The sequence below is a fragment of the Prunus avium genome, chromosome 6 (assembly GCF_965620075.1).
Source record: "Prunus avium chromosome 6, drPruAviu1.hap1.1, whole genome shotgun sequence".
Lineage (NCBI taxonomy): Eukaryota > Viridiplantae > Streptophyta > Magnoliopsida > Rosales > Rosaceae > Prunus > Prunus avium.
In genome coordinates this window covers 8,134,841-8,161,714 of record NC_142289.1, presented here as the reverse complement: position 1 = coordinate 8,161,714, position 26,874 = coordinate 8,134,841, and the positions used below count along the sequence as shown (strand labels likewise).

The 26,874-nt window shown below is 42.4% G+C and overlaps 1 protein-coding gene and 1 pseudogene across 1 annotated transcript; one reads left to right on the top strand and one right to left on the bottom strand.

Moving 5' to 3' along the window:
* Positions 1–7,808: 7,808 nt before the first annotated feature.
* Positions 7,809–10,422, top strand: LOC110773759 (PLAC8 family protein). The gene is made up of 3 exons (XM_021978284.2): positions 7,809–8,277; positions 9,399–9,601; positions 9,969–10,422. Exons 1-3 carry the CDS (start codon positions 7,965–7,967, stop codon positions 10,206–10,208), a joined length of 756 nt encoding a protein of 251 aa, XP_021833976.2. The 5' UTR covers positions 7,809–7,964; the 3' UTR covers positions 10,209–10,422.
* Positions 10,423–15,735: 5,313 nt separating this feature from the next.
* On the bottom strand, positions 15,736–17,008 carry LOC148293588 (F-box protein SKIP23-like; annotated as a pseudogene).
* Positions 17,009–26,874: the final 9,866 nt, after the last annotated feature.

Sequence of the window (26,874 nt, the reverse complement as noted above, 5' to 3'; positions counted from 1 at the left end):
TAAGTGTGGCCCGTTTGGCCTACGTCCGGAGACGTGTCGATGAGAGTAGCCCGTTTGGCCTACGTCCGGAGACGTGTCGATGAGTGTGGCCCGTTTGGCCTACGTCCGGAGACGTGTCGATGAGTGTGGCCCGTTTGGCCTCCGTCCGGAGACGTGTCGATGAGTGTGGCCCGTTTGGCCTACGTCCGGAGACGTGTCGATGAGTGTGGCCCGTTTGGCCTACGTCCGGAGACGTGTCGATGAGAGTGGCCCGTTTGGCCTACGTCCGGAGACGTGTCGATGAGTGTGGCCCGTTTGGCCTACGTCCGGAGACGTGTCGATGAGTGTAGCCCGTTTGGCCGACGTCCTGAGACGTGTCGATGAGTGTGGCCCGTTTGGCCTATGTCCGGAGACATGTCGATGAGAGTGGCCCGTTTGGCCTACGTCCGGAGACGTGTCGATGAGTGTGGCCTGTTTGGCCTACGTCCGGAGACGTGTCGATTGCTTTTGTGAACACTTCATTGGAAAGAAATGCTTGAACTTGTATTGATGTCGTTGTCACTACATTGCTTTATTGAACAAAAGAGATGAGTTGCACGGGTAACATCAAAAGTAACTTGGCTTCAATGAAGGTGAGGGAGGCTCGGTCGTCTGCTTAGAGGCGAGCTGATAGGTGAGGAGCTTCGTGGATAATACCCCTGGAGGTGATGGGCATTCCATTGTTTTAGTACCTCCTTCCCTTAAAAGATGATGCCAGGATCGTCTTCCATGACTGGGTAGCTGGTGACGGCTTGGGAGACGAAAGTCGCTTGCTTGATCTTTCTCTTCTGCTCCCTGGTGGTCAGTGTTGCATTCCTAAAAGGACACAAATTAATGTGCAAACAACCAATTAAAAATACCCGCAAGTGCACGAATCTAATGAAGTATAGATTATGTAAGTACGGGGTCGATCCCACGAAGAACTTGTCGGTTTCCTATAAGTTCTAATTTGAGTACGTAAAGAACACTAATTTTACACAACACACAAACACAATACAAATTGGAAACTAAAAATGAAGTAAGGAAGATAAAAGAAATGAAACAACACAAGAAAACAAAGAAAAACACAAACAGCACTTTCTATCACCCTTTTATCACCTATTTATCATCCATGAACAGTGCTGTGAACAGTGAAAAATCTCGTTTTTGGGCAGAGTTGTTTTCTCTGTTTTTCAGTTTCGACCTCTGTCCAGTTTTTGACCTATAACTTTCCAACCGTTTATCCAAAATTCACGTTCTTTATACGGTTGGAATCAGCACAGAAAATTCAAGAACACAACGCGGACCAAAAGTCCAAAACAATTACGGAAACAAACAAAATTCAGTGACAAAGACACAAAACGTGTCAAACACGCAACTCACACACACATTGGGGGGGGTTTTTGATTTGGTTCAAGTGACCTATTTCTATTGCATGAAAGTAAATGGACTTTGAATTTAAATGTGAATGGCAGAGATGAATTATCAAAATGTGAAATTAAAATGTAACAAACACTAGGGTTTCGGAATCCACCCTAAACAATTCTACCCATGTTCATGGATACTCAAGTGATGAACTCTAAATGTATTGATGAAGATGTTCGCAATCAAGACCATGGGTCGTGGCTCAAGACGCATTGATTCTCTCTAATATACGTAAAGTGCATGGTTCGTGCTACAATACTTGTGCCCTCCTCATAACCGAACCTAGGTATGGTTCGTACTTCGATTCGATTGCAAGGAAAACCCATTAAGTTCAAAGAGAATATGAACATCACAAGAACCCTAATAGCATGGTGTTTACATTAGGTATTCAAGAAACCAATTCACATGGATGGTTCTTACTCCATCCATCTATTGCATAGGAAAACATGAAGATACACATAATCCCAACAACCTCAAGAAGCATGCTTTCAAAGGTAATCAATCAAGGAAAACACACATCAAGGATAGATTAATTTGGTGAATTGGAATTCATCAATTGTTGTCAAGAAACCAATTCACATGATGCTCACTTAAACAAGTTCAATCATTTGTTGCTAATTAGAAATTGTGTTCTTGGTTATCTTACACAACTTCTCAACTTTAGCTACATGCATACAACCTAAGGTGATTAAGCAAAGGAAGCAAACACATATCATAAAATTCAATTAGTGAATGGGGTTCATCAACAACATCTAGAAATTCATACACTCAAGCATCAAAACAATAAGGTAATCATGTTTAGGGCTTCAACCTAAGCCCTAGCTATGGAGTTTAGTTGCTCATACTTATTCCAAATACAAACTCGAAATATAACTAGAAGGAGTTTACAGATTTGGAAATGATGAAAGCTTGAAGTCTTCAATGGTGGAAGTCTTCTCCTTTCTTCCTTGGCTGCACCTCCTTCTCCTTTCTTGCTCTTAGCTCCCCAAAAGCTGCTCTCAAGTTGTGTAGAATGTGGAATAGCCTGATTTCCCACGATCAAAAGGCTCCCAATATCAGATTGCAATTTTGACTTCTCCTCCCTCTCTCCTCCTTTCCAGCTTTTACCTTTTAATATAAAACTACCACCTTTGATAAAGCCTTAGCCCATTGTCCCCTTGCCATGATGGAGCTTTGACTTCACAAAGATGCCAAAAGCTCAGAAAATATCTATTTTACAAATGTAATTCCTTGTTACCAAGAGTTATGGTAACAAGAAGTTAAGATGACACAAGGGAGGTAAAAGCTGGCCAAATCCGGATTTCCAGAACTGTGGTAACATGATGGATTGGTTGGATAGGCAATACTTGTCCAATGGAGCTCAAATTTGGATATGTTGTAGTTAACATCCATTGGAACAAGTCTCATGAAGATCATGACCTCATCCGAGCACCAGAGCATGTTGATCCCAGGCCAAGAAGTTGACCTACGAAAATGAACAAAAACAGAATTTATAACTAATAGGCTTTTTATCACAAATGGTCCTTCACGTTTATGAAATTATCACGAATGGTCCTTCAGGTTTTTTTGTGACACTAATAATCCTTAACGTTTGGGCTTTTTATCACAAAGGGTCCCTGCCGTTATAAATTCTGTTAAGTGTGACGTGGAAGATAAGTGGAGCCCACATGCCCAATCACATTGTGACATGTGGATAAAAAATAATTAAATAATTTTTTAATGAAAATTCCTTTTTTTTTTCTGCAACTTTTCATCCCCTTCCTTACTCCGTCTCTCTCCCCCTTTGCCCTCGCTCCCCACCCTTTGCTCTCCTTTCTGTGGTTCTGTTGTTAATTAACTATGTGATTATTATTGATTTGGTGTTAGTTTTAGGGGGAGTGGTAATAATATTTATGATGGAGAGGAGGCTGGGAGCAGAGGAGGAGGAGGAGCTGGAGAGAAGGTGAGAGAGGTTGTGGGAATAGTTTTGGGAAGAGCACAGAGACGGTGGACTCCTCGGCTAAATCAGCAGCCAAATTAGTTGGGGAAACAGTGCAGAAGACGAAGGAGAAAGTGAAGAGGAGCTTTTCTGACAGAGAAAGTACAGAACCTCAATCTGAGCTCTAGGCTCCTCTGTTTGAGTAGAGCATATATAAAGTTTTTGGTTTTCTTGTAGCATGGATAATATGCTGGTAATTAAGTTGAAATTTTTGTAGCGAGTGCAGAGCTTGATGTAAATACAAAAAAGATAAAAGAAAAAAATATTGGATCAATATGAATTTCGTTTGTTCTCTTTTCATATGGGTTTTCTAACATTTTGGTTATCTTCCACATCACACTTAACAGAATTTATAACGGCAGGGACCATTTGTGATAAAAAGCCCAAACGTTAAGGACTATTAATGTCACAAAAAAACCTGAAGGACCATTCGTGATAATTTCATAAACGTAAAGGACCATTTGTGATAAAAAGCCTAACTAATAATGCACTTTTAGCTCATTTTCATCCCAGCCAAGGCAAAATCTAAGAAAACACAAAAAGGAAGTAAAAAGCTATAAAATGTCAAGAACTAACTCAAAATAGTGGGTGAATAACATGAAAAATCATGTGTAAAAATGAACCGAACAGTCAGCGCAGACTCTTGGAGTCGGCTAGAATCGTGTTGATCCGTATAACTTTTTTCGTGGAGGCTCATTGGCAACTGCATCACAATCCTTGATTTGCTGGATAGACCCCATTGCAATGAATTTCGTGCAACGGCCATCTCTGACCAGCTCTTCAAGGTGCCTTTTCCAGGCGAAACATTCGTTTGTGTAATGATCGTGCCCTTCATGGAATGCGCAATATCTATTGGTATCTTTCTTGGCTGGGTTTCCCTTCAAAGGCGATGGTTTCTTCAACCAAGGCATGTCCTTTACTTGGGCTAGGATCTGGTGAATCGGGATAGTGAACTTGGTGTAGCTCTCAGTTGCTGGAGTATCTCCTTCAGGCTGTGATCTGTGCTTGCCTTCATCCTTGTTGTTGCCATTCCTTTGGCTTGCCTGCTCAGCCAGTTGATCGGCTTGCTTGGCAACCTTCTTTGCGGCAATTCGGTCGTCGTCCAAAAGTGCGTAGCGCTCTGCTGTTGCAAAAACTTCTTCCAGTGTTTGGCAGGGAGAGATGGTCAGGTCGCCATACAGCTCACACTCAGTTGGCAAGCCCCTCTTGAAGGCAGAGGACGCGACTTGGTCATCACATCCTATGATTTTTGCCTTCTCCACCTTGAACCTCTTGATGTAGTCTCGGAGGGATTCGTCGGACTTCTTGCGCAAGTTGAACAGATGGTCAGGGTTCTTCTTAATCGTCCGGTAAGAAGTGTATTCCTTGGTGAAGACATAAGCAAGCTCCTTGAAGCTGCTGATCGACCCGGATGACAGGGTGTAGAACCAGTCCTGAGCTGCTCCTAGCAAAGTCATCGCAAACACTTTGCACATTAATGCGTCTTCAACCTTTTGGAGGATCATAACGCTTTTGAAATGCTTCAGATGACTTTCAGGATCAGAATCCCCTTTGAAGCATGTGAAAGAGGGTGTTGAGAATCGTTTCGGGGGAGCAGCTTGCTCGATTTCGGGTGTAAAAGGTGAGGAGTTTGCTCGGTCTACCTCCATGCGTAATGCATCATTGAAATTTCCGTCAATCCTTAAATCTCGAAGTCGGTTATTTACAAGGTTCTCAACATATTCCGCACACACAGTTGGTCGGTCACGCTGGTGACCTTCGCGATTTGGATGACGTTGATTGACTTCCTTGTTGGTTTGCAAGAGTTGACCTTCTCGGCTGTGGTGCCTAGGCGGCGTGTTGGTGGACTGCACTGGTGAGGAATTTCTTATAGCTTGTCGACGGGAATTAGTTCTTCGGGAGCGGGCAGCAGAGCGCCTTTCTTCACGATCCTCATTGTGGGGGTCTTCAGGTTGACCTCCCTGGGAGCCTAGCCTTTCGTGAACGTTTCCCTGCGGGCCCAGGCGAGCGCAGATGTCTGGTTGTGGGCCTAGCCTTTCGCGCACATTGGTCCTTAAATTCAGTCTGGACGGGAGACTTCGTCTGCTCTGAGTATGGCTTGCTGATGCTTGCGACATGTCGGCAAGCTGACCACGTTGTTGTCCATCTCCTTGTCTGCTTACTCCTGCTCGACCTGCTCGGTACCCATCGAACTGCATATCGGCGCGTTCGTCCATCCTTCTCTCTTCGCCCTGTTGTCCAAGGCCAAGGTTTTGAGCCAAGTTTATTTGGTTGTGGAGCTGCCTCATCAAACTGTTTTGGTCATCCATTCTCTGAGTTAGCTGGTCAACTCTCAGATTGAGGTATACTTGACTTCGTGGATTGGGAGGAGAGAAGTGTGTGGAGCCCAATTGCACACGGGCTAGGGTTTCATTAGAGGTGTGAGCGGGAGCGTGCGTCGAGCGCGGAGGCAATGGATGAAGTTGCTCCAAGATTGGGCCAAAGTCAGCAGCGGTAGCAAGCCCACCTTGATAGGAGGTTCCACCATGCTCGGCAGCGATGCTATGAAGGTAGCCAGATCCGGCCACGGGGCCTTGAGATGGTACGACGATGGCTAGTGCGGTGGTCCCAGCTGGCGGTCCGGAAGGTGGCGCGGTGGTTTGTTGCGGGTTCATGGCGGCTAAAGGTGGTGGTGCCACCATGTCGATCGCGGGATCGTGGGAGGAGTAGCTTTGGGCTGTCACGGATTGAGCCATCGCGGCGGTTTTGCTCCTCATGCGCTTGCTTCCAACCATGGTTGTTTGGAAGGCTTCGGTGGATTGGAAAATAGGAGGAACGGATTCCTTGAGCACGCATTGAGTATAACTCGTGCTCTCAATGAAAGCACCAAATGTTTGTGCAAATAATCTCGCGGGAGAATATTCGCTTCTAGATCCTTCAACCTTCGATCTTCCTTCTCTCTCTTCCTCGATTCCTGTAAAAAAGACTGGAGTAAATAGACCACACCCGGGGGGTGTTGGCCAAAGGCCCTCCGATGCCTAAGTTAGTTCGAGTGTTTGTAGGAAAACAATAGCTAAGCAAAGGGTATGGAGTTGTATGGTGTAAACCGGGCGGCCGGAGCCGTGTGTGGTGGCCGGAGCCGTGTGGAGAAAATATGGAGAGTGGAGAGTGGAGAGGGAGAGAGAGCTTCGGGTATTTTCTCGGGTTTTAGATGTACCTTGAATGATGAATAAACCCATCTATTTATAGGAGCCTCGGGGCTAGGGTTTCGTAGAGATCGAGTCGGACTTGATAATATTTGAATTATCTCGTTAATTATAAGATAATATCTAATAATTTAGGATAATATCCCTTTATTATGATAATATCCCAATTAATGATATTATCTTTATTAATTATGAGATAATATCATATAATTAAGATATTATCCTGATTAATTAATTATCCCAATAAATGGTTTAATTAATTAATTTAAGAGATAATCTTCTTTTCCACGTGGCGTGCTCTGATTGGAGACGAAAATATTTGCTCCCACAAGAGTGGTGAGGGACAAGATAACGAGGTGTCGAGTGTAGGGTGCGGGTTGTGGGGTATGAGGTTGATGAGTTTTTAAATTTTTTTTTTCTTATGCTGGGTGTGTATTTAGGGTTAGTTTGAGAAGATAGTGGTTTTTTCTTAAAAATTGTGAAAATTTGAATTAAAATATGGGGTGAACAAAAAGAAGTGCGGAGTTTAAGTAGAAAAACTCTCTTTTTATTGCTGAAAATGATTAATTTGATTGGTTTTTTTTTTTAAACCATGGACTTCTACTGTTGTTGGACTTCTTAACAGGGAAATGCCAGCAGTTAATTATTTAACTTCTTATTTCATGGGGGGTAACAAGAGCCAAAAATGGTAAGTTTTGGCTAGGGAGACCAGTCAAATAGCGAATGTTCTTACTTAGCTACATATAGAGATGTGTCTTTTGATATCTATCAAGAGAGAACACATCAGATCAATTGTTTTAAGGGAATAACAGGGAAACTATATCAATGCTAAATTGTGGGATTGGACTAAAATTGTCAATTTCTACGTAACCATGAGCTTATACAAAGTTTGTAAAATTTGGATTATCTAAATAAATAATAAATAATAAATAAATAAAAACCCCTTAACTTAACCAAGCAGACAAGACTAGCGCGGAGAAAATTATGCCAAATCACGATTTTATCCGCCCGCAAATAGCTGGTTGCCACGCTAGTAAAGGGCAAATAAAGGCAAGTGAGATGGTACACGTGGTGAGAAACTAAAGCGGCAGTAGATGTTTTACTCTAGTAGGTGCCGCGGCAGATTAGAACTACCAAACGGCATTGACTGGAGGTGTGACGTGGCCGAGGGTAAATTATTGATGGATTACGCGGTTAACGCGGTTTGCTTGTAAGCTACAAACGACTCCGAGACAGAAAGAGACCTCGTTTTCTTCCCCTTTCATTTCTCTCGATCCAATTTTAGGGTTTCAAAATTCAATCTCTCTCTCTCTCTCTCTCTCTCTCTCTCTCTCTGCGATTCAAATTTTAGGGTTTCTGATTTCTCTCTGCGATCAATTATGGCGATCAACAACAGGGAGAGCAACGTCCAAGAGGAATCGAACCCTCTTCTGAGCCAGCAATTCGAGGAGCCTCAGAAGGATGCCGAAAATCCCGCCAAGGCCTCGCCGGAGACTCAATCGCCGGAGAAATCTCAGGCAGAGATGGGCCATGTGAATGGCGGTGGTAATGGCTGCGGGTGGACCGCCGACGGGCTGCCGTTGGGGCACGGGAGCGTGATGGGTGAGCCCATGGGCCGGGCCCAGTGGGACTCCAGCCTTCTTGCATGTCTTGGCCGTAATGATGATTTCTGTAGCAGCGATCTTGAAGTTTGTAAGTTTTTCTTTCTGATTTTCTTTTTCGGTTAAGTTTTCTTTTTTATTTTTCAATTAAGATTTTGGCATCATGCGATGTTTGAATGTCAATGTTCTATTGTGCCCTCAGTAGCTCTGATTCATTGAATTTTAGGTGATTGACTATTTAATTGCCTTTGTGCATTTGAAATGGTGTAAAATTTGCTCGATCGTGGCAATGAATAGCACTATGACATATTTTTTTTTTGTAACAATACTTCTCAATTTTACCGGATCCAAAATCGATTAATCTTGACTCTGTATTTCTTTATTGTTTGGAATGGATGTATTATGTTATTATATAATGCTGGTACGGTTTACGCCTTCATGCCGTTAATAATGATTAATACAAAAGAATATTACACATTTTCTGGAATAATTATGTATCTTGTTGATTACTATACTGACCCAAGGGGTAGGCTGAACCCAATGCAAAACGTGTTTTTAGATGTACCATTCTGCAATTTGGTATGCGTATTGGATTGGATCACAATTGGCAATAGCTTTTTGAATATATCGATTTACTATACTGACCAAAGGGGTAGCGTGAACCCAATGTCCAAAATGTGTTTTTAGATGTACTATTCTGCAATTTGGTATGTGTATTGGATTGGATCACAATTGGCAATAGCTTTTGAATATATCGATTTACCCAACACAGGGTTCTGGATGATTTTTCATTCATCATATGCCTGTACCTGTTTTGGCTTTTGAGTTTCTGTAAGCCATAGTCTTTAGAAGTGTCTTTTATTTTCTTTTGGTACTTTTCCCTTCTTTTATAAATGTAAGGTTTTCTACTTAGCATTTTATCAAAACTCAAATTCACATTATCCCTAAATTTCAGAAAACATGAGTGGTTAAAAACAAGACTCTTTGTTCATTCAGCTTTTGCTTTAGTGGAATTTCTAGCTTTTTTTTTCCCACAGGAAAATATGACAATTATGCACTTGCATGAAATAGTTGGATAAATAGTTGGTTAATACTTGAAAATCAGGTCTTCTGGATTATAAGATCATATTTTTTTTATAGATATGTTTTGTCAGTGTTCTTTCCTACATGTTATCGACATTTTTCATACTAACGTTGATGTGATCTGGTTAGGCCTTCTTGGAAGTGTGGCTCCTTGTGTGCTGTACGGAAGCAATGTCGAGAGACTTGGATCTACTCCTGGGACGTTTGCAAATCACTGTTTGTCTTACTCTGGTCTATATCTGATTGGAAATACCTTTTTTGGTTGGAACTGCCTTGCACCATGGTTTTCATATCCTAGCCGTACTGCTATCCGCCGCAAGTTCAACCTAGAGGCAAGTTATATTTTTCCTCCCAAAATATGTTTACGGTTTTGATTCAGATAAACTTAGCCTGTTTTCGTATTGTTTTGATTTATAGATTAAGTTTTGGTTATGTTTGTATGTCTGTAATATTTTGCAATGCATATGATTTTGATTCAGTTACACTTTATATGGTCCCTTTCTTTAGCATGGCTTTGCAATGAATCTAATCATCACACACATTACTTTAGTTGTCCGTCTCAAAGCCGTACATGGTGAATATTTGGCATTGTTGTGTTAGCCTTACATAGTGAATACTTGGCATTGTTTTATATATTCTTACAAGAGAATTGAGGAGAGGTTTTGAATGTGTGGTTTTATGGTTTTTGGTGATGAGCAGGGTAGCTGTGAGGCGCTTCATAGGTCATGCGGATGCTGTGGCAGCTTTGTGGAAGATGAGGTACAACAAGAACAGTGTGAGACTGCCTGTGATTTTGCGACTCATGTTTTCTGCCATCCATGCGCCCTTTGCCAGGAAGGTCGTGAGATCCGTCGCAGGCTGCTTCATCCTGGTTTCAATGCTCAACCAATTCTGGTTATGATTCCTCCCGGGGAGCAGGCCATGGGCCGTGGAGCTTGAGAGCGTACTTCGTGGGCACGAGATGCTTGTACTTTGTGTATACATACTTAAGTGTGTTTTGATCAAGAGCTGTGTTAAAACTGCATTGAGTTATCTATCCGAACCGCATGGTTTACTTGGTTTTTTGCAATCAAGTATAAATAAGATAAGATGAAAGTATATAGACTTGTGTGTATGTAATACTTGATATCTATGTACCTGTTTGTTCATTGAATATTGACTGCGTTAGTTACAGATTAAAACTATTTTTCTATTTATCTATAAATATAAATATAAATTGTGGAAGTTTGTAATTTGATAAGACAAATGTCATTTTAAACGAACTTAGTAATAGTATTAGTTAGTGTAATGATGGAGTTTTTCTATTCGAACCCATCATCCAACTTTGCCCTGAGACATCCATCTCATCCAACTTTGGCCTCCTCACCTTCTCTTTATATATAGGCATCGCTTACCTTACCACTGTCGTATCATTAATCTATGGTGGCGGCTTCTGTTGGTTTCGGTGAATTGGAAACCGCATAGCAAATGGCAAATGGTTCAAGATGTACCATACATATGATATCAAATTATGATCTATGTAAAACAACTTCAAGAAAATGACATAATCATTCAGAGAATCAAAGACGATGGGTTTCACCCTGATGTGGCCACTTATGGCAGCCTTGCCAATGGAATTGCATTGGCTGGAAAACCAGGAGAGGCACTCTTGCTTTGGATTTGGAATGAAGTCAAGGAGAGATGTAGGGTGAAAATGGGAGGGGAATCTTCCGATCCGCCAATGCCGAGACCCGATGAAGGTTAGGAAATATAAATGTGACAACAAATATTTAGTATCATCATGCAATGAAAGTTAGGAAATCGGCCCTTATCAATACAAAATGTGAGTAGTACACTTGATTAAAAATAATCGAGAAGTTATGCAACCTAGGAAAGACGAAATTTCTTGCATAAGCAATATACATGTAATATTGAACTAATGTCATTGCAAACATGTAATATCAAAAGAGATTAGAAAATACTCGATTTAAACTCGAAAAAGGGAAAAATAAATCAGCCCTGCAAGCTTTCTAGGCTGTTTCTCAGCAGCCAATCAGCCCTGCACCAACAACAAAAAGGCATTTTCCCCCTTTCGTCCAAAAAAAAAAACCTTTGCCTTCTTCGGTTGTTTTTCTCTTTCCAGGAAATGTTCCTGCACCTATGTCATCCAACTTTGGCCTCACCTTCCCTTTATATATATATGGGCATCACTTGCCCTTATTGATAGCATAATAAGGTTTTGATGGTCTTGACTTGTCCTAATGCTTCAATGGCCATTGTTTGTGAAGGTTTCACATAGCGAAGGCTAGATGTGTCGTCTCTGTTTCGGATCAATTAATTTCAGTGTCAATCAACGGGCGATTTATGTAGCCATAAACTTATACATTGAGGAATGGCAAAACTAAGCCAATGGGAGGGGATCTAGCCAATTCGAATGTAAGGGGAGAAAATTTTGTAATTAAAGTGGAAATTATTTTGGAATTTTGATGCCAGTGCATCTTCTTCTTATGACAGACATTTGTGTAACATTATTGTGATCAACTACAGTCCAGGACCAAGGAGCAGTCAGAGAAATTTTATTACTATTCGCGGGCCATACCGGCATTCATTAAATCTACTAATACAAGAAAATTTGAAGAAGCTCAATTATATTTATTCTAATTCTACTGTTATTACATTTCTGGTCAGTTGCGTACATAGGAACAATCCTCTTTTCTGAACAGTCCTCTTTTTTCTTTTTCGAGTTTTGAATCTTAATTTCATTCTTTGAATTATTTTTAGAGGGCTATAATTCGAATTGAAATGCTAAAAATATAATTATTGGGTGCGAATAGAAAAACAGTCAAAGATTTATAACGATACGACCATAAAAAATTCAAAGTTTTATTCACTATTTAGAGCAACTATTGTGATGAAGGCGAATGCCAACGTTTGCACAAAATTGTAACATTAAACTATATTTACCTCCTGTCTAAGTCTACATTTACTGCTAAAACATAGAGAATATTGAGAGTAGAGAGTGGAAAGTGTAGAGAGAATGAGAGTTGTAGAATATTTTCTGATTTTCACTTATGTTTCATTACTTACAATCAACACATATATATACAAGTTCCTAAGACATTAGTCAAGCCCCCCAAGTTAGGCTACCAACCAAGTTAGGCAACCAACCTAGTTAGGCAACCAAACTAATCCTCATTAATTGACTAAACATTGTAGGTGCCAAACTAATCCTCATTAATTGACTAAACATTGTAGGCTACCAACCATTGTAGGTGCCAAACTAATCCTCATTAATTGACTATTGCTAACACTCCCCCTCAAGTTGGTGCATAGATATCATCAATGACCAACTTGCCAAAAGAGAGACTGTCGTTATTAATATTTCCGCATCAAGCTTCTTCTTAATAGAATGTCGATCCACTTCAACATGCCCCCTCACGTGGGACCACTACATGGTGGGCCACACGTGGAGCAAAGGCCACATCGAAGTTAATCATTTCGGTCTGTCGGTGGCAACACCAAATCCAAGTGCAGCCAGTTGGTCGGTAGATCACATAAACCATGCGAACAAGGCAAAGGCAAAGCAAAGAACACAGAAACCCTGTGAACACGGCAAGGACACAGAAACCCTGTGAACACGGCAAGGTAAGGTAAAGGACACAGAAACCCTGTGAACACGGCAAAGGTAAGGTAAAGGACACAGAAACCCTGTGAACACGGCAAAGGTAAGGTAAAGGACACAGAAACCCTGTGAACACAGCAAGGTAAGGTAAATGACACAGAAACCCTGTGAACACGGCAAAGGTAAGGTAAAGGACACAGAAACCCTGTGAACACGGCAAGGTCACAGAAACCCTGTGAACACGGCAAGGACACAACCAAACCCTAAAATAGGGAAAGGCACGTCAAGGTAAAACCAAACCCTAAAAAGAAAGGGTAAGGCAAGGTAAGGCAAATAAAGGCCAAGCAAAGGCAAGGTGGCAAGGCATGGCAAAGAAAGCCCAGATAGGGCAACAAAACCCTAAAGATAAGGTAAGGCATGACAAATACGGAAAGTCAAGAGCAAAGGTAAGGTCAACGAGCATGACCACATCGGAAACACACCAGTAAAGGTAAGAACACGGTAGAAGCAACAACAACACTGTCCTCAACAAGAGACAACAACACTGGCAGCAGCAAGAGCAACACTGGTACCAGCAAGAGCAATATAAGGCACTGGCACCAGCAAGACAAGGCAGGGCAGACAACTGTGGCAGTAGCAACAGCAGAGGCAACTTCTCTTCACTCCCCATCTCCCCCTGAAGAGAAGGGGTCGATGAAGCCATATGATCAGTGGTACTGGCACAAGTGAGAGAAATCTAAGACACTGGCACCAGCAAGAGCAATATAACTATCCCCAGCAACACTGTCCCCAACAACTCTCATAACAGGTAGGAGCAACAACACTGTTAACAGCAAAGGGACACAAAAGGCAGGAGCTGGCACCATCAAAGGATGGTGTAAGCAACAACAATACTAGCAGCGTCACAAATACTTCCATTATTGCAGACACAACTTCTCTTCACTCCTCCTCTCCCCCTGAAGAGAAGGGGTTGTCAGAACCATAAAAGCAGTGGCACTTGAGAAACAGAAGCTGACTGAAGCTCAGATGTAGAAGAATCAGTCATGGGAGATAGGTAACAGAATTGCAGCGGAATAGATGAGCAGCAGTGTCACTCCCCCTCAAATCCGACGACGTATGAGAGTCGAGATTTGGAGAAAGCAACACCGGTAATGACAATAAGGTTGCAGCACCCAAATAAAGTTGCATCTATCTCCCCCTCAAATCTGACACTGGTAGAGGGTCGAGATTTGGAAGAAGAGAAAATGAAATAATAGTAAAGAGACTCAAACATGCCAGTCTCGTGGTAGAAACAAATGCAAGGAAATGTGGAATGGAGATGGGCATCCGACAACTGGAGAAAAGGAATAAAAGATGGAAAAGAGTCTGCAACCCAAAAAGAAAGAAGGATTAAAAATGAATGAAGGTGGATGACGTGTATGCACACATAGAGAGAAAGGGATGAATATTGTATAGATAGGGTAGGTGATGTGGACAAGTGTAAGAGGTGTTGAAACGGAAGAGGCATATGGTGCAAAACAAGTCCAATAAAATAAAGGGAAAAGGAAGCCAAGTTATTGGCGTGAAAGAGAAGAGGTAGCAAAGAAAAGATTTTCATATATATATATATATGGGTAGACAGAAAACTTTGATACCCACCAAAACATTAGGCACAAATGTGGTGTGCATGAGAACCAAGAGATGAGGAGAAAACACCCGTGGGTAACACAGAGAAAAGTGAAAGGCAACAAGGGAGAAGAAATATATCAGACAAAAATGGGATGGAAATAGAGTGGAAGAAATAATTTAAGGAAATAAAGGGGAATAAAGTAAGAAGTATGTGATAGGTGGTGAGAAAAGAAACCATAAATAAGAAAACACAAGATGTTGGCGTGAGAGAGAGAAATAGTCAAATTGGAAAGGAAAAAAAAGGTAGACAAGATAGAAATAAGACAAGAAAATAAAACACCCTTGGGCCAACAAGTTGGCAAAAGCAAATAAAATCAATAAAGAAAAGAAGAGCAAATAGGGAAGAGAAATCCCAATGAGAGAAACTCAAACACAGAGAAGAGCTTATACGGGAGCTAAACAATGAGAGGGGTTGGAAAGAGAGAGTTGAAAGGAGAGCTCGTTAGAGAGCAAAGAGATGATGCAAACACCAGAGTGGCTGTGCAAAGGGAACATCGGCAATAGTGTAGCTGGGCAGGACAGAGACAAGGCCGAGTAGGAAAAGGCTCAGCGAGCGGTGACGAGGCTCGCGGAGGAAAGGAAATGGCTCGGTGAGCGATGACGAGGCTCACGGAGGAAAGAGATCATGGTGATCAAGAGACGTACTGCCCATAGGAAACAAATTAGGCCATCGTGGCCAAGGGACTTATTGCCCATACAAATAAAGAGAGGAAATTTAACAGAAACAAGAGAATTTACAGCAACATGAAAAAAACGCCAACGACTCTCAATTTGATAGAGGATCTTAAGGATTAGCCATAGGCTCTGATACCATGCTAAAACATAGAGAATATTGAGAGTAGAGAGTGGAAAGTGTAGAGAGAATGAGAGTTGTAGAATATTTTCTGATTTTCACTTATGTTTCATTACTTACAATCAACACATATATATACAAGTTCCTAAGACATTAGTCAAGCCCCCCAAGTTAGGCAACCAACCAAGTTAGGCAACCAACCTAGTTAGGCAACCAAACTAATCCTCATTAATTGACTAAACATTGTAGGTGCCAAACTAATCCTCATTAATTGACTAAACATTGTAGGCTACCAACCATTGTAGGTGCCAAACTAATCCTCATTAATTGACTATTGCTAACATTTACTACATATCTTAAAAAGCTTCAAAAGGGAGGCCAAGAGAACAAATACAACAAGCATTTTACAACTGAATTGTTGGCACAACCCAAATTGGAGGACGCTTGCTCTTCTTAATTAGTTTTCTTATACATGTACCGCTTTGACTTGTGACATTATAAACTCCAAAGTGAAATTTTCCACTTGTGATGTTATAAACACCAAAATCATGAGGTCTTACAACGTTTTGAACATGTGCATCGTCATTGGTGAAGTATATGCAATTTGGTTGACATCCTGGAAACTTTGAAGCCAACACTGATATTGAAGAGTTATCACCCAAAAAGAGCGCAACATCACCTAAGGTTTTCTTTGCAATCCACTTACCCTTCTCATAATCCATTTAAAAAATTTTGAATTCGAATGTCTCATGTGTGTCATCGTCTTCCATATCAATATATCTTTGAACCATCCACAATTCTTTTTCATTTGGATTCACGAGATATGTCTTCGTCGGATAATCTGGTACTCGACGTGTTGCAACCAATTTTGCCTTCGAGTTAGACTGACTAGTTATATCAAAACCTATAAGGTAATTATAATTGTTAACGGCATAAAATCTATCTTCAGCATGAACAACTTTTTCAATCAACTTCCATCTTTGATAAACGTAAGTCCATGTTGGATCTTTATTAAGTCTAATAAATGCCAACTGATTTTGGTCCTCGTATATGATCAGAACAATGCAATCATTTGCATTTAATATAGGGTCTGCAGAAATTGTAGCCTTGGAAACAAAATAGTTGGACTTGGAGTCATTACCCCAACAGACCAAGTCATCTGGATCTGGAGGGATTAGCGGAGGTAGGCGAATGATTGAATTTTCTTTCATTCTCCCCCCTTTGACCCTAACAAATGGATTTATTAGGGTTACGATAAAGCTTCTATCCATAGCTATTAACCATCCTTTTGAAGACCCACAAAATCGCTTATTTGACAGTTTTAATCGCAAATCAAGGATCCGGTCATTCATGACGTTATATAATCTCCATATACCGTTTTTGCCTGTAGATATCAAGAGCATGGGAGGATGATGATCAAAAGTTGACATCTTACCACGTCTTTGATAATCCTTGGCTGCATTATGCCATGACTTACAAACAAGACTGAATTGCAAAAGTCTGACGATGCCACTAATTTCTCTAAAACTGAATCCAAAATTTGGTCGCAAAGTTCCGCCCAATCTAAAAATACAAAAACAAAAACAATTAGAGACATGATAATGATGGAGATGTCCACCATAGTTTTTATGAAATATATACGTAAACAATAAACATAGTAAAAAAGAAAAAAGAAGCAAGGCGTTATTAATTTTTGAGTTAATTTCAGTTTGGTATCCTAAAGTTGTATTATTAAGGCATATTAATTTGTCCCCTCATTCTCAAATTTAACAATTACATACTCTTAAATGTGATATGCCTACTTAGAATTCCTCTAGCGCTCTCTAGCTTTTCTAGGGTTCACTAGGAGGGTCGGGACTCTTGGTCACCGCCGTTGCTCTTTCTCACTAGCTGCATGAACTGGTACTTGTGTTCATTGTGGGAAAAAGCTCAATTGATTCAGCGTGCTAGGCTGTGGACTGAGGCAGTGGCTTCAGTCATCTCTATGGACGACATGTTTAACCAGTTTACGTCAAGATTTGCTTTGACCGAAGAAGAAAGGTTGGAGGTTGTAGTTGACGCTCGGGAGACGCTCGCGGTGAAGACTACAAGGTTCTTGCTGATTGGAAAACTCTTGGCGAACAAACCGTACAATAAGGAGGCGCTCAAGCGCACCATGACCAATCTGTGGAAGCCGAAAGCCCGAGTTACCATTGTGGACATCGGACATGACCGTTTCTCCTTCGCGTTCCCTTCGCAGGATGAACGCACAAAGATCCTGTCGGGTGGTCTGTGGCTCTTTGATGGCTTCCTCTTGGCCCTTGCTGAAGCAGATGGAACCACAAACCCCTACCTGATCCCTCTGACCTCCCAAGCCTTCTGGGTCCAGGTAAAAGGGGTGCCACTTACTTTCATGACGAGGAAGATGGGTAGCCTCATTGGAAGCCACTTGGGCACTTATATTGTCACCGACCAGAGTAGAAAGGAGGATCGCTTTGGTAGTTACTTACGGATCCGGGTTTCTATTGACATTACTAAGCCTCTTCGAAGAAGCTTACTACTACGACTTGACGGAGAACCACTAGAGGTGGCCGTGCGTTATGAAAAGATTCCGGTGACCTGCTATTTGTGTGGTATTATTGGGCACACAGAGAACTCTTGTCATACCCCAATGCCCACGACCACTGATGATTTGTATAAACCATATGGCAGATGGTTCCAACAAGATGTTTTCTCCCCTGAGTATAGAAAACCTGTTGGACGGCGATTTGGGCTATCGCCGGAACACCCAAGGATCTTCAGCGCGCCGACTATGGAGGAAGAAACAACGGGGGAGGCGAACGAAGGCGACGCGCTACCATTGATTAGTCATAATGGTGCTGCTGTAATCACGGCCAAGGAAATCATTCCCAAACCGTTACCACATGCAGACATGGGTGGGAATCATAACACCATTATGGATACGTCATCATTAGGGACCGTTATGGAATTCAATGAAATTCATGAGGAGAATCATTACTTGCCCCCCCTGCCATTAACTCCCTATTGTGAAACGCCTCACAGGGAAGCTCTACCAAAGTCAAACTTCCTATTTGGTTGGGATCTTAATTTGGCTGCTCCTGTGGATGACCCACACGATCACACCAATACAATTTCGACCCCTACGCCACGGCCTCACCCTGTCAGCATGGATAATCGTGGCCCACTTACTTTCTGGAGCCCATCTCCACCTGCATTTACTGGGCCCGGGCAGACATTAATCCCACAGGATGAGCCCCATTTTCAAACACAAAATGTGAACTGTCATCTTTCTTTGGGCTCTGACCCTTTTCAATTGGGGCCGATTATAGAAAGGTCCGCCCCTGGAAGAAAGAAGGGCAAACATTCCAGCAAGCGAGCAAGAAACCACAAGGGACGTCCGAGTCCAGCTCACGGTACTCCAACCAGTGGATGTAAAAGAAACTCCAACACCCTTTCCTCTGTGCAGGTCCTTCCGGCACCAAAGAAATCCCGAGTCCACTATGCTACTCCATCTACCACTTCAACGGCGGCGACTGAGGCACCTCAGTCCCGCCGAGCGCAATGAGTCTGTTATGTTGGAACTGCCAAGGGCTTGGGAACCCTATGGCAGTTCATGCACTACGTCGGATTATCGACGAAAAAGGACCCAATGTTGTATTTTTATGTGAAACAAAATGCAATACAGCTACTTTTAATGTGTTGAAGTTTAAACTGGGTTTTGATAATTTTTTTGCAGTTGATTCTATTGGCAAATCTGGCGGCCTATGTTTGCTATGGAAAGATGAATTTAATCTCCATATCCGCTCGTCCTCCCTAAACCACATTGACGCATTCATTGGAGGGATTGGAGACGCGGAACACTGGAGATTCACTGGCTTCTATGGCTTCCCTGCCACTGAAGACAAGTTCCGTTCTTGGCAACTCCTTCGTCTTCTGGCAACTGAGTCTACTTTACCATGGTTATCTGTGGGTGACTTCAATGAGATTATGAGCTCTCATGAAAAGGAAGGTGGTGCTGTTCGACCAATAAGACAAATGATGGCATTCCGGGAGGCAGCCGCAGACTGCAATTTGTATGATTTGGGCTTCTCTGGAAGCGCATTTACATGGTTCAGCTCACGGCTGGGGGGTATAAGAGAACGGCTTGACCGTGCCTTGGCCTGCCCTCTGTGGCAAAACTTGTTCCCAAAATCCACAGTGCTACACCTGGCTCCAAGCAAATCCGACCATCTGCCGGTACTGGTGTCCTTGAATAAACAAGACCTCCCCCGGGGCCCCAAGCCCCTTTTCCGTTTTGAAAGCTCGTGGGTTAAACATGAGGATTGTGATGGCGTGGTTCGTAAGGCGTGGGATATTCATGTTGTCGGAACTCCTATGTTCCAGGTTGTGGAGAAAATTAAAAATACAAGACTGATGCTTTTACAGTGGCAACGGGAACAGTTGGGCGGTACCAAAAGAGAGATTGCTAAAGTCCGAACTCAACTGGATGATTTGATGCGCCAGCCACTAACAGCCGATACTGTTACCATTCGCAACTTGCTGGTTAATAAGTTAGAGGCCTTACTTGAAAAAGATGAAGCTTTCTGGAGACAACGCTCCCGTGTGGCTTGGCTCAAGGAAGGTGATCGCAATTCAAAGTTCTTCCATCAGTGTGCAAATAGTAGAAGGAAACGAAATTCACTTCATGGTTTGTGTGATAGTGAGGGTAATTGGCACGACACAAGGGACGGGATTGCGAAAGTGGTGGTGGATTATTTTCACGATCTCTTCACTTCACAGGGGCGTGGGTCGACACAGGAGGTTCTGAATTCAATCGAACCTAAAGTCTCCGCATCCATGAATAATACTCTGAATGCAGATTTCACAGATGAGGAGGTTAAGAAGGCTCTTTTTCAAATGCACCCCACCAAGGCCCCTGGGCCTGACGGAATGCCCCCTTTATTTTTCCAAAAGTTCTGGCACATTGTGGGAAATGACGTCAGTTGGGCAGTGAAAAATTTTCTACACTCAGGCAAAATTCTAAAAAAGATTAACTATACCCACGTGGCCTTGATTCCCAAAGTGAAAAACCCACGAGAGTTGCCCAACCTTCGACCAATCAGTCTCTGCAATGTCTTGTACAAGATTGCTTCAAAAATGCTGACGAACCGACTGAAGAATATTTTACCTTCTATTATTTCCCCAACCCAGAGCGCTTTCATCTCTGAACGCTCGATCTCTGACAATACTCTTATTGCAGCTGAAATTGCACACTTCCTCAAAAAACGACGTCGGGGAAAAAAAGGGTTTATGGCCTTGAAACTTGATATGAGCAAAGCCTACGATAGAGTTGAGTGGCACTTCCTGCAAGCAATAATGGGGAAACTGGGTTTCAATGATCGTTGGATAAATTTGGTGTTGACATGTATTTCTTCAGTTTCGTACTCTTTTTTAATAAATGGCATCCCTACTGGTTATCTGCATCCATCCCGAGGTCTACGCCAAGGGGATCCTCTTTCTCCCTACCTTTTTCTTTTTTGTGCAGAGGGCCTCTCAGCTCTTATTGCTAAAAAAGAAAGTGATGGGGTATTGAAGGGAGTAACCATCTGTAAGGAAGCTCCTTCAATAAGTCATCTCCTGTTTGCTGATGACAGTCTCTTTTTTGCCCGGGCCACTGTTGAGGATTGCCAGGTGATTCGTGCAATTTTGGCGCAATATGAACATGAGTCAGGACAACAAGTCAATTTACTGAAGAGCTCTGTCGTTTTTAGTTCCAATATTAAAAGACCAGCCCAACTGATACTAGCTGCGGCCTTAGGGGTTCAACAGGCTGATTACCATGAACGCTACCTTGGCATGCCCACACTTGTTGGCCGACGACGGTCTGCCTGCTTTAGCTACTTGAAGGAGAGAATTATGAAACGCCTACATGGCTGGAAAGGAAAACTTCTTAGTGGTGCGGGGAAGGAAATTTTATTAAAAGCAGTCGTACAAGCTATTCCTTTATACTCGATGAGCTGTTTTCTCTTGCCAAGAGGTTTCTGTGATGATCTCAATAAATTAATGGCGGGATTTTGGTGGAACAATTCCAACGGGGACAGTAAGATCCACTGGATTTCTTGGGAAAAATTGTGCAGACCTAAGGATGAAGGAGGCATGGGCTTTCGCCACTTGTATGCATTTAACTTAGCAATGCTCGCAAAGCAGGGTTGGAGGATTCTCACGATGCCCACCTCTCTAGCCTCCAAATTATTACAAGCTAAGTATTTCCCAAATTCCTCCTTTCTGAATGCTTCTGTTTCTTCCCATGACTCTGTTGTTTGGAAGAGCTTGGGTGCAGCGAGAAAGGTCCTTGAAGGTGGCACTCGATGGCAAGTTGGTGATGGAAACAACATTGATATTTGGCATGACAGATGGATCCCCCAACCCCGACATTTCAAGGTTTACTCCTCGGCACCACCTGGTTGCGTTCCAAAAAAGGTGGCGGACCTCATCCAAGCAGAACACCATTGCTGGAACACTCCTTTATTGCAATCTCTTTTTTTCCCAGAGGAAGTGGAGTTAATTCAGAGCATCCCTCTCAGCATGCGGCAACCCCCCGACCAACTAATCTGGCACTATGACCGCAAGGGGCAATTTTCAGTTCGTAGTGCATACCGTGTGGCTCAACATCTCCTTGGCAGTTCAACGGAGACCACGGCCTCATCTTCTACCTCTTCTGCAGATTCTGTACTTTGGCGGACACTATGGAAGGCTAATATTCCAGCAAAAGTGAAGGTTTTTTGGTGGCGTGCATGCCTCAATATTCTCCCAACTCATGATAACCTTGCTAAGAAAAAGGTCCCAATTAATGGTGGTTGTGTCCACTGTGGCCTCATGCCAGAAACAACACTCCATGTGCTTCGCGACTGCCCCTTTGCTCGCTGTAGTTGGTTTAGCTCATCTCTGGGTTCCTTACGTGACTTGGAGAGGATGCCATCGGTCTGGGAATGGGTCAGCCATTGTACTAGCTCTCTAACACATGTTGATCTCTGTTTCTTCTTCATGATGGGTTGGACTTTATGGGAGCAACGGAATGGTTTACTATGGAGAAATAAAACCTCATGCCCAAGTCTAGTAGGACGTATTGCACATAACAGATTACTTGAATATCTCCAAGTGAATAGCCCTGTGGGGACTTCCAACCGTGACCAGGTCCAACAGTGGACTAAACCACCCACGGGGCAGCTAAAAATCAATGTGGACGGTGCATGGAATGCAGCCACCAAGTCGGGTGGCGTCGGAGTGGTGATTCGTGATTCAACAGGGGCCTTCATTGCAGGAACGGCTCGGAAATTTGATAATGTTTTTTCAGCTTTACAAAGTGAGGCCTTGGCAGCACGAGAAGGTGTGGTTTTGGCGGTTCAAAGGGGTTTAACTAATATTTGTTTTGAGAGTGACTCTCTCCAGATCGTTATGGCCCTTGGATGCTCATCTTTGGATAGATCCTTCATTGGTCCTATCCTTGAGGACTCTAAGGTTTTGTTGTTACAGATCACTGGGGAAGGCTTTACCCATGTCCGCCGGACTGCAAATGAGGCTGCTCACCGCATTGCGCGCTTTGCTTTACATCTTGGAACGCACATCTCATGGTTCGAGGAACCTCCAGACTTTCTAGTTGATGTTTTATTTGAGGATTGTAACAAGTAGTTTTTACGGGTATGATCCTAGGGGGACGGGGGGGTACTCTACCTGTGGTTAGGTTCCCGCTCCTGATTGCAGTTGAGCGGGTAAGGCTACTCAGTTAGTCCGACGACCGAGCCCGTATGTGTAGAGAAACTCGCCTAATCCCCGACGACATTGCCCGGTTTTTTGTACTAGTTACGTCTTATCCTATCAATAAAATCCTATCGCTATTCTCTCAAAAAAAAACAATTACATACTCTTATTTTGTAAATTTCTTGCAATGTGACTTTGCCATTATATTGCCTATAAGAAAATCTGTTAAGTGATGACATGACACATATGGGGCCCACATTATTTTCTTAAATTGAATAAAATAAATATTTTTAAACACAAATTGAATAAAATATTAATAAACAATTTAAAAAACAAACAAAAACCTTTTATTTTTTTAATCTCTCTCTGAACCTCTTTCTCTCTTCTTCCCGATCAAACCCAACCCCCTATTCTCTTCCCTAATCACCATTCTCAGCCACACCCGCCATCACAGCACAAAAACATACGCCTTCACCACCACCCACCTCCTCTCCCTATCTATTATGTCTCTCATTATTCCCTCACCCCCCAGACCTAGCCCCGACTCCACAGCCTCGCCACAATCTATCGCGCGCTCATGTTCTCTCTCTCTAACCGGATACAACTTTAGGCACAAAGAGAAAACCTGTACTGGATTGAATTCATTCTCTGTTTTCAATTTTTTGTTTTTGAATTTGCAGACATAGGAGTAGATAATGTGTGTGTGTGTGTGTTTTTTTTTGAAATAGAGGCGAGTTCGAGTTGATGGGGGTGTCGGGAAAGAGGTGGCGAATTCGATTTTGTGGGTGTTGGGCTGTCGGCGATGAAGTTGGGAGGATGGGGATGAGAGAGGCCAGATCTGGCCTTTTTTGGTTCGAACATTGTTTGCATCTGTGGGTGGGTTGCAGGGGTGGATTTAGGATTTGTGGGTGAAAAACAGAATGGGGAGGAGGGGGAAGGGGTCTGTGGGGGTGATTTTTTTTTTTCCTTCTCTTTTCTGTGGTTGCGGGCTGGGTTGGAGGGTGGGGGGCGCTGGGGTTCTGGGTTCGTGGGAGTTGTGGTTGTGGGCTGGGTTGGAGGGTGGTTGTGGGCTGGGTTGGAGGGTGGCTGTGGGATGGGATTAGGGGTTGGAGCTTGCAGTTGTGGTCATGGGGGAATGAGGGGAGAAGAAATCGGTGGAGAGAGAGAGAGAGAGAGAGAGAGAGAGAGAGATGTATTTTTTTTTTTATAAATATTTTATTTATATTTTAATCAATTTAAATTTAGAAGAATAGAAAAATGTGGAACCTATAGTGCCACGTAAGTAACTAACATAGAGATTTGACGGAAACCCTAATGTTGAACCATGTTGTAACAAATTTAAAAAATTGAAGTAAAAAATAGGGACTAACATGTCTTACTACAGGGTACTAAAAATCTACAACGAGCTAACAACATAATGACTTCACCTGTGTGCATATTATATGCAAATTAATTTGAGTTTTTAAAACATTAAAAAATTACAATATTCAATAGAAGAAAAACCAAAGCCAAACATACCTGAATCCATATTACCAATCTGAAAGATGTTTTTATTGTTACTGTTGAGAAAACGCAGATGGAATATACAGAGAGACGCCAAAAAGAAAATAAAAAGGACTTGATCGGAGGAAGAGTGAAGGTTTTTGCCGTTAATCACCAAAGTAATTAAACTTAAGTGAAGTGCACATAAAAAAGAGATCTCACACACATATATATATATGCACAACTTATGCGTATAATGCTTGTCTTGCCTTTAAAGAATAGGATTGGTTACACAGATTTCCTGAAGGATTACCAAAAAAATCAGGAAACCTAAAACCTAAAATTAATAGGATTAACCAAAATTATAACTTACTATTTTTTATTGGGCTTTCTTTATTTTTTTTATTTTATTCTTTTGATGAGGTGGGCTTTCTTAGTCGTGTGAGCCCATGTGATGTGAGCTCTTTGCAATTTACAACTTCCTGAACGACTTCTAGGCTAAAAAACCAATTTAGTGGACAAATGGGTGTTCCCTATATAATATAATTCGATTTTCCTCGATGGTTTGACAAAGGGATGCTCTTCAACTTCAACTTCAAATCTGTGGGAAAACTTGTTCTTAATACGACCCTCCGATGCTTCACAAAAGTTCCATAAAACTCTCTCTACTAATACTTTCCTGGTTGTAGCATTATTACGCACATAAATGCCTCGTGAAGGTTGTGGCACTATCATTTACATATAGTTTTTAATATGCATCCTTATCATGAGGCTACCAAAACGATTAATTAGCACGACACTTACGGAGACACTGTAAGATGAAGAAATAGTATATAAGGTTACCTTTAACAATCTCATGAGTCATGACCATAGTAGGTCAATGGACAAATAGATTGTAGTAGTAGCCTGAAGGTATCTGGACTATGTTCCTCTGAAAACTTCACAAAGAATTCCAAATTCCTTTGGGGAGAACGACAAAAAAATCAACAAGTGCCATATCACTAGAATTAGAATCTTGTACATTCTCGCGCATAGACTGTGGCTTAGAGAATTTAATTAAAACAGCTTCTAGATACAAATAGTAAATTCCTTGACTCTTTCCTTTCAATTTGCCAGTAATAATCATTGGGGCCTCACGTGGAGATCCACACATCGGCAACCACGTGGAGCCATGTAGGGACTCACCCATCGCGCGGGGCGAAACGGGGACCCACCCATCACGTGGCACCTTTGGCCTACGTGGAGCCAAATGAGGACTCACCCATCGCGCGGGGCCAAACGGGGACCCACCCATCACGTGGCAAGTACGGGCCCGTTAACCTGGAAAATTTGACTTGGTATCAGAGCCTAGTTGCGGGCCCGTACTTGCCACGTGATGGGTGGGTCCCCGTTTGGCCCCGCGCGATGGGTGAGTCCTCATTTGGCTCCACGTAGGCCAAAGGTGCCACGTGATGGGTGGGTCCCCGTTTGCATTAAGATCTGCTTCGTAGTGAACTGGAGGTTTACCACGATTCTTTTTTTTTTTTTGGAATCTGATATGCAGGCTCTGTGCCTTCTGAATGACGTCCTCAGCAGGTGACTAGTGTGGTACTGGAGCTGAAGCGGGCAAAATCTCATAAGACGGTTCAATTTCCTCCTCCTGATTTTGACAGCGTGGAGAGAACTGATCGTTTTCCTTTGGTGACCGGTCGGTTTGAAACAGCTTCTCTGACTACCAGTTGCTTTCCACTGGCGACCGATAGTTTTGAAGCAGATTCTCCGTGTTCGAATAACTAAGGGGGGGCCGGTCGCTTTCCACTGGCGACCGACCATTTGATTTGATTTGATTTGATTTTTTTTTTTTTTTTTTTTTGAATATGAGAAAGTGGATTCGGTGGTTTTGGGATTCAGGATTCAGGATTCAGGATTCAGAGTTTCAGGATTCAGGGTTTCGGGATTCAGGATTCAGGATTCAGGATTCAGGATTCAGGATTCAGAGTTTCAGGATTCAGGGTTTCGGGATTCAGGATTCAGGATTCAGGGATTCCCAACAGTGTAACTGAAGCACTAGAAGACCAAAAATGGGAAGAAGACATGCATGAAGAAATGCCTTATCTCAAATTTCTCATAATCAAATCATACTCAAATCAAATTCCTCAAATCTTATACACATACCTCTCAAATCCAATTCCTACATCAAATTCATACATCAAATTCCTCAAATCAATTCCTCCAATCAAAATCCCTCACATTCTCATATCACTTTTTTTTACTTCTCTTATTGCAGACTCAAAACGACCGATCGCCCTAAGCAAATGACCGGTCTCCCGAAGAAAATGACCGGT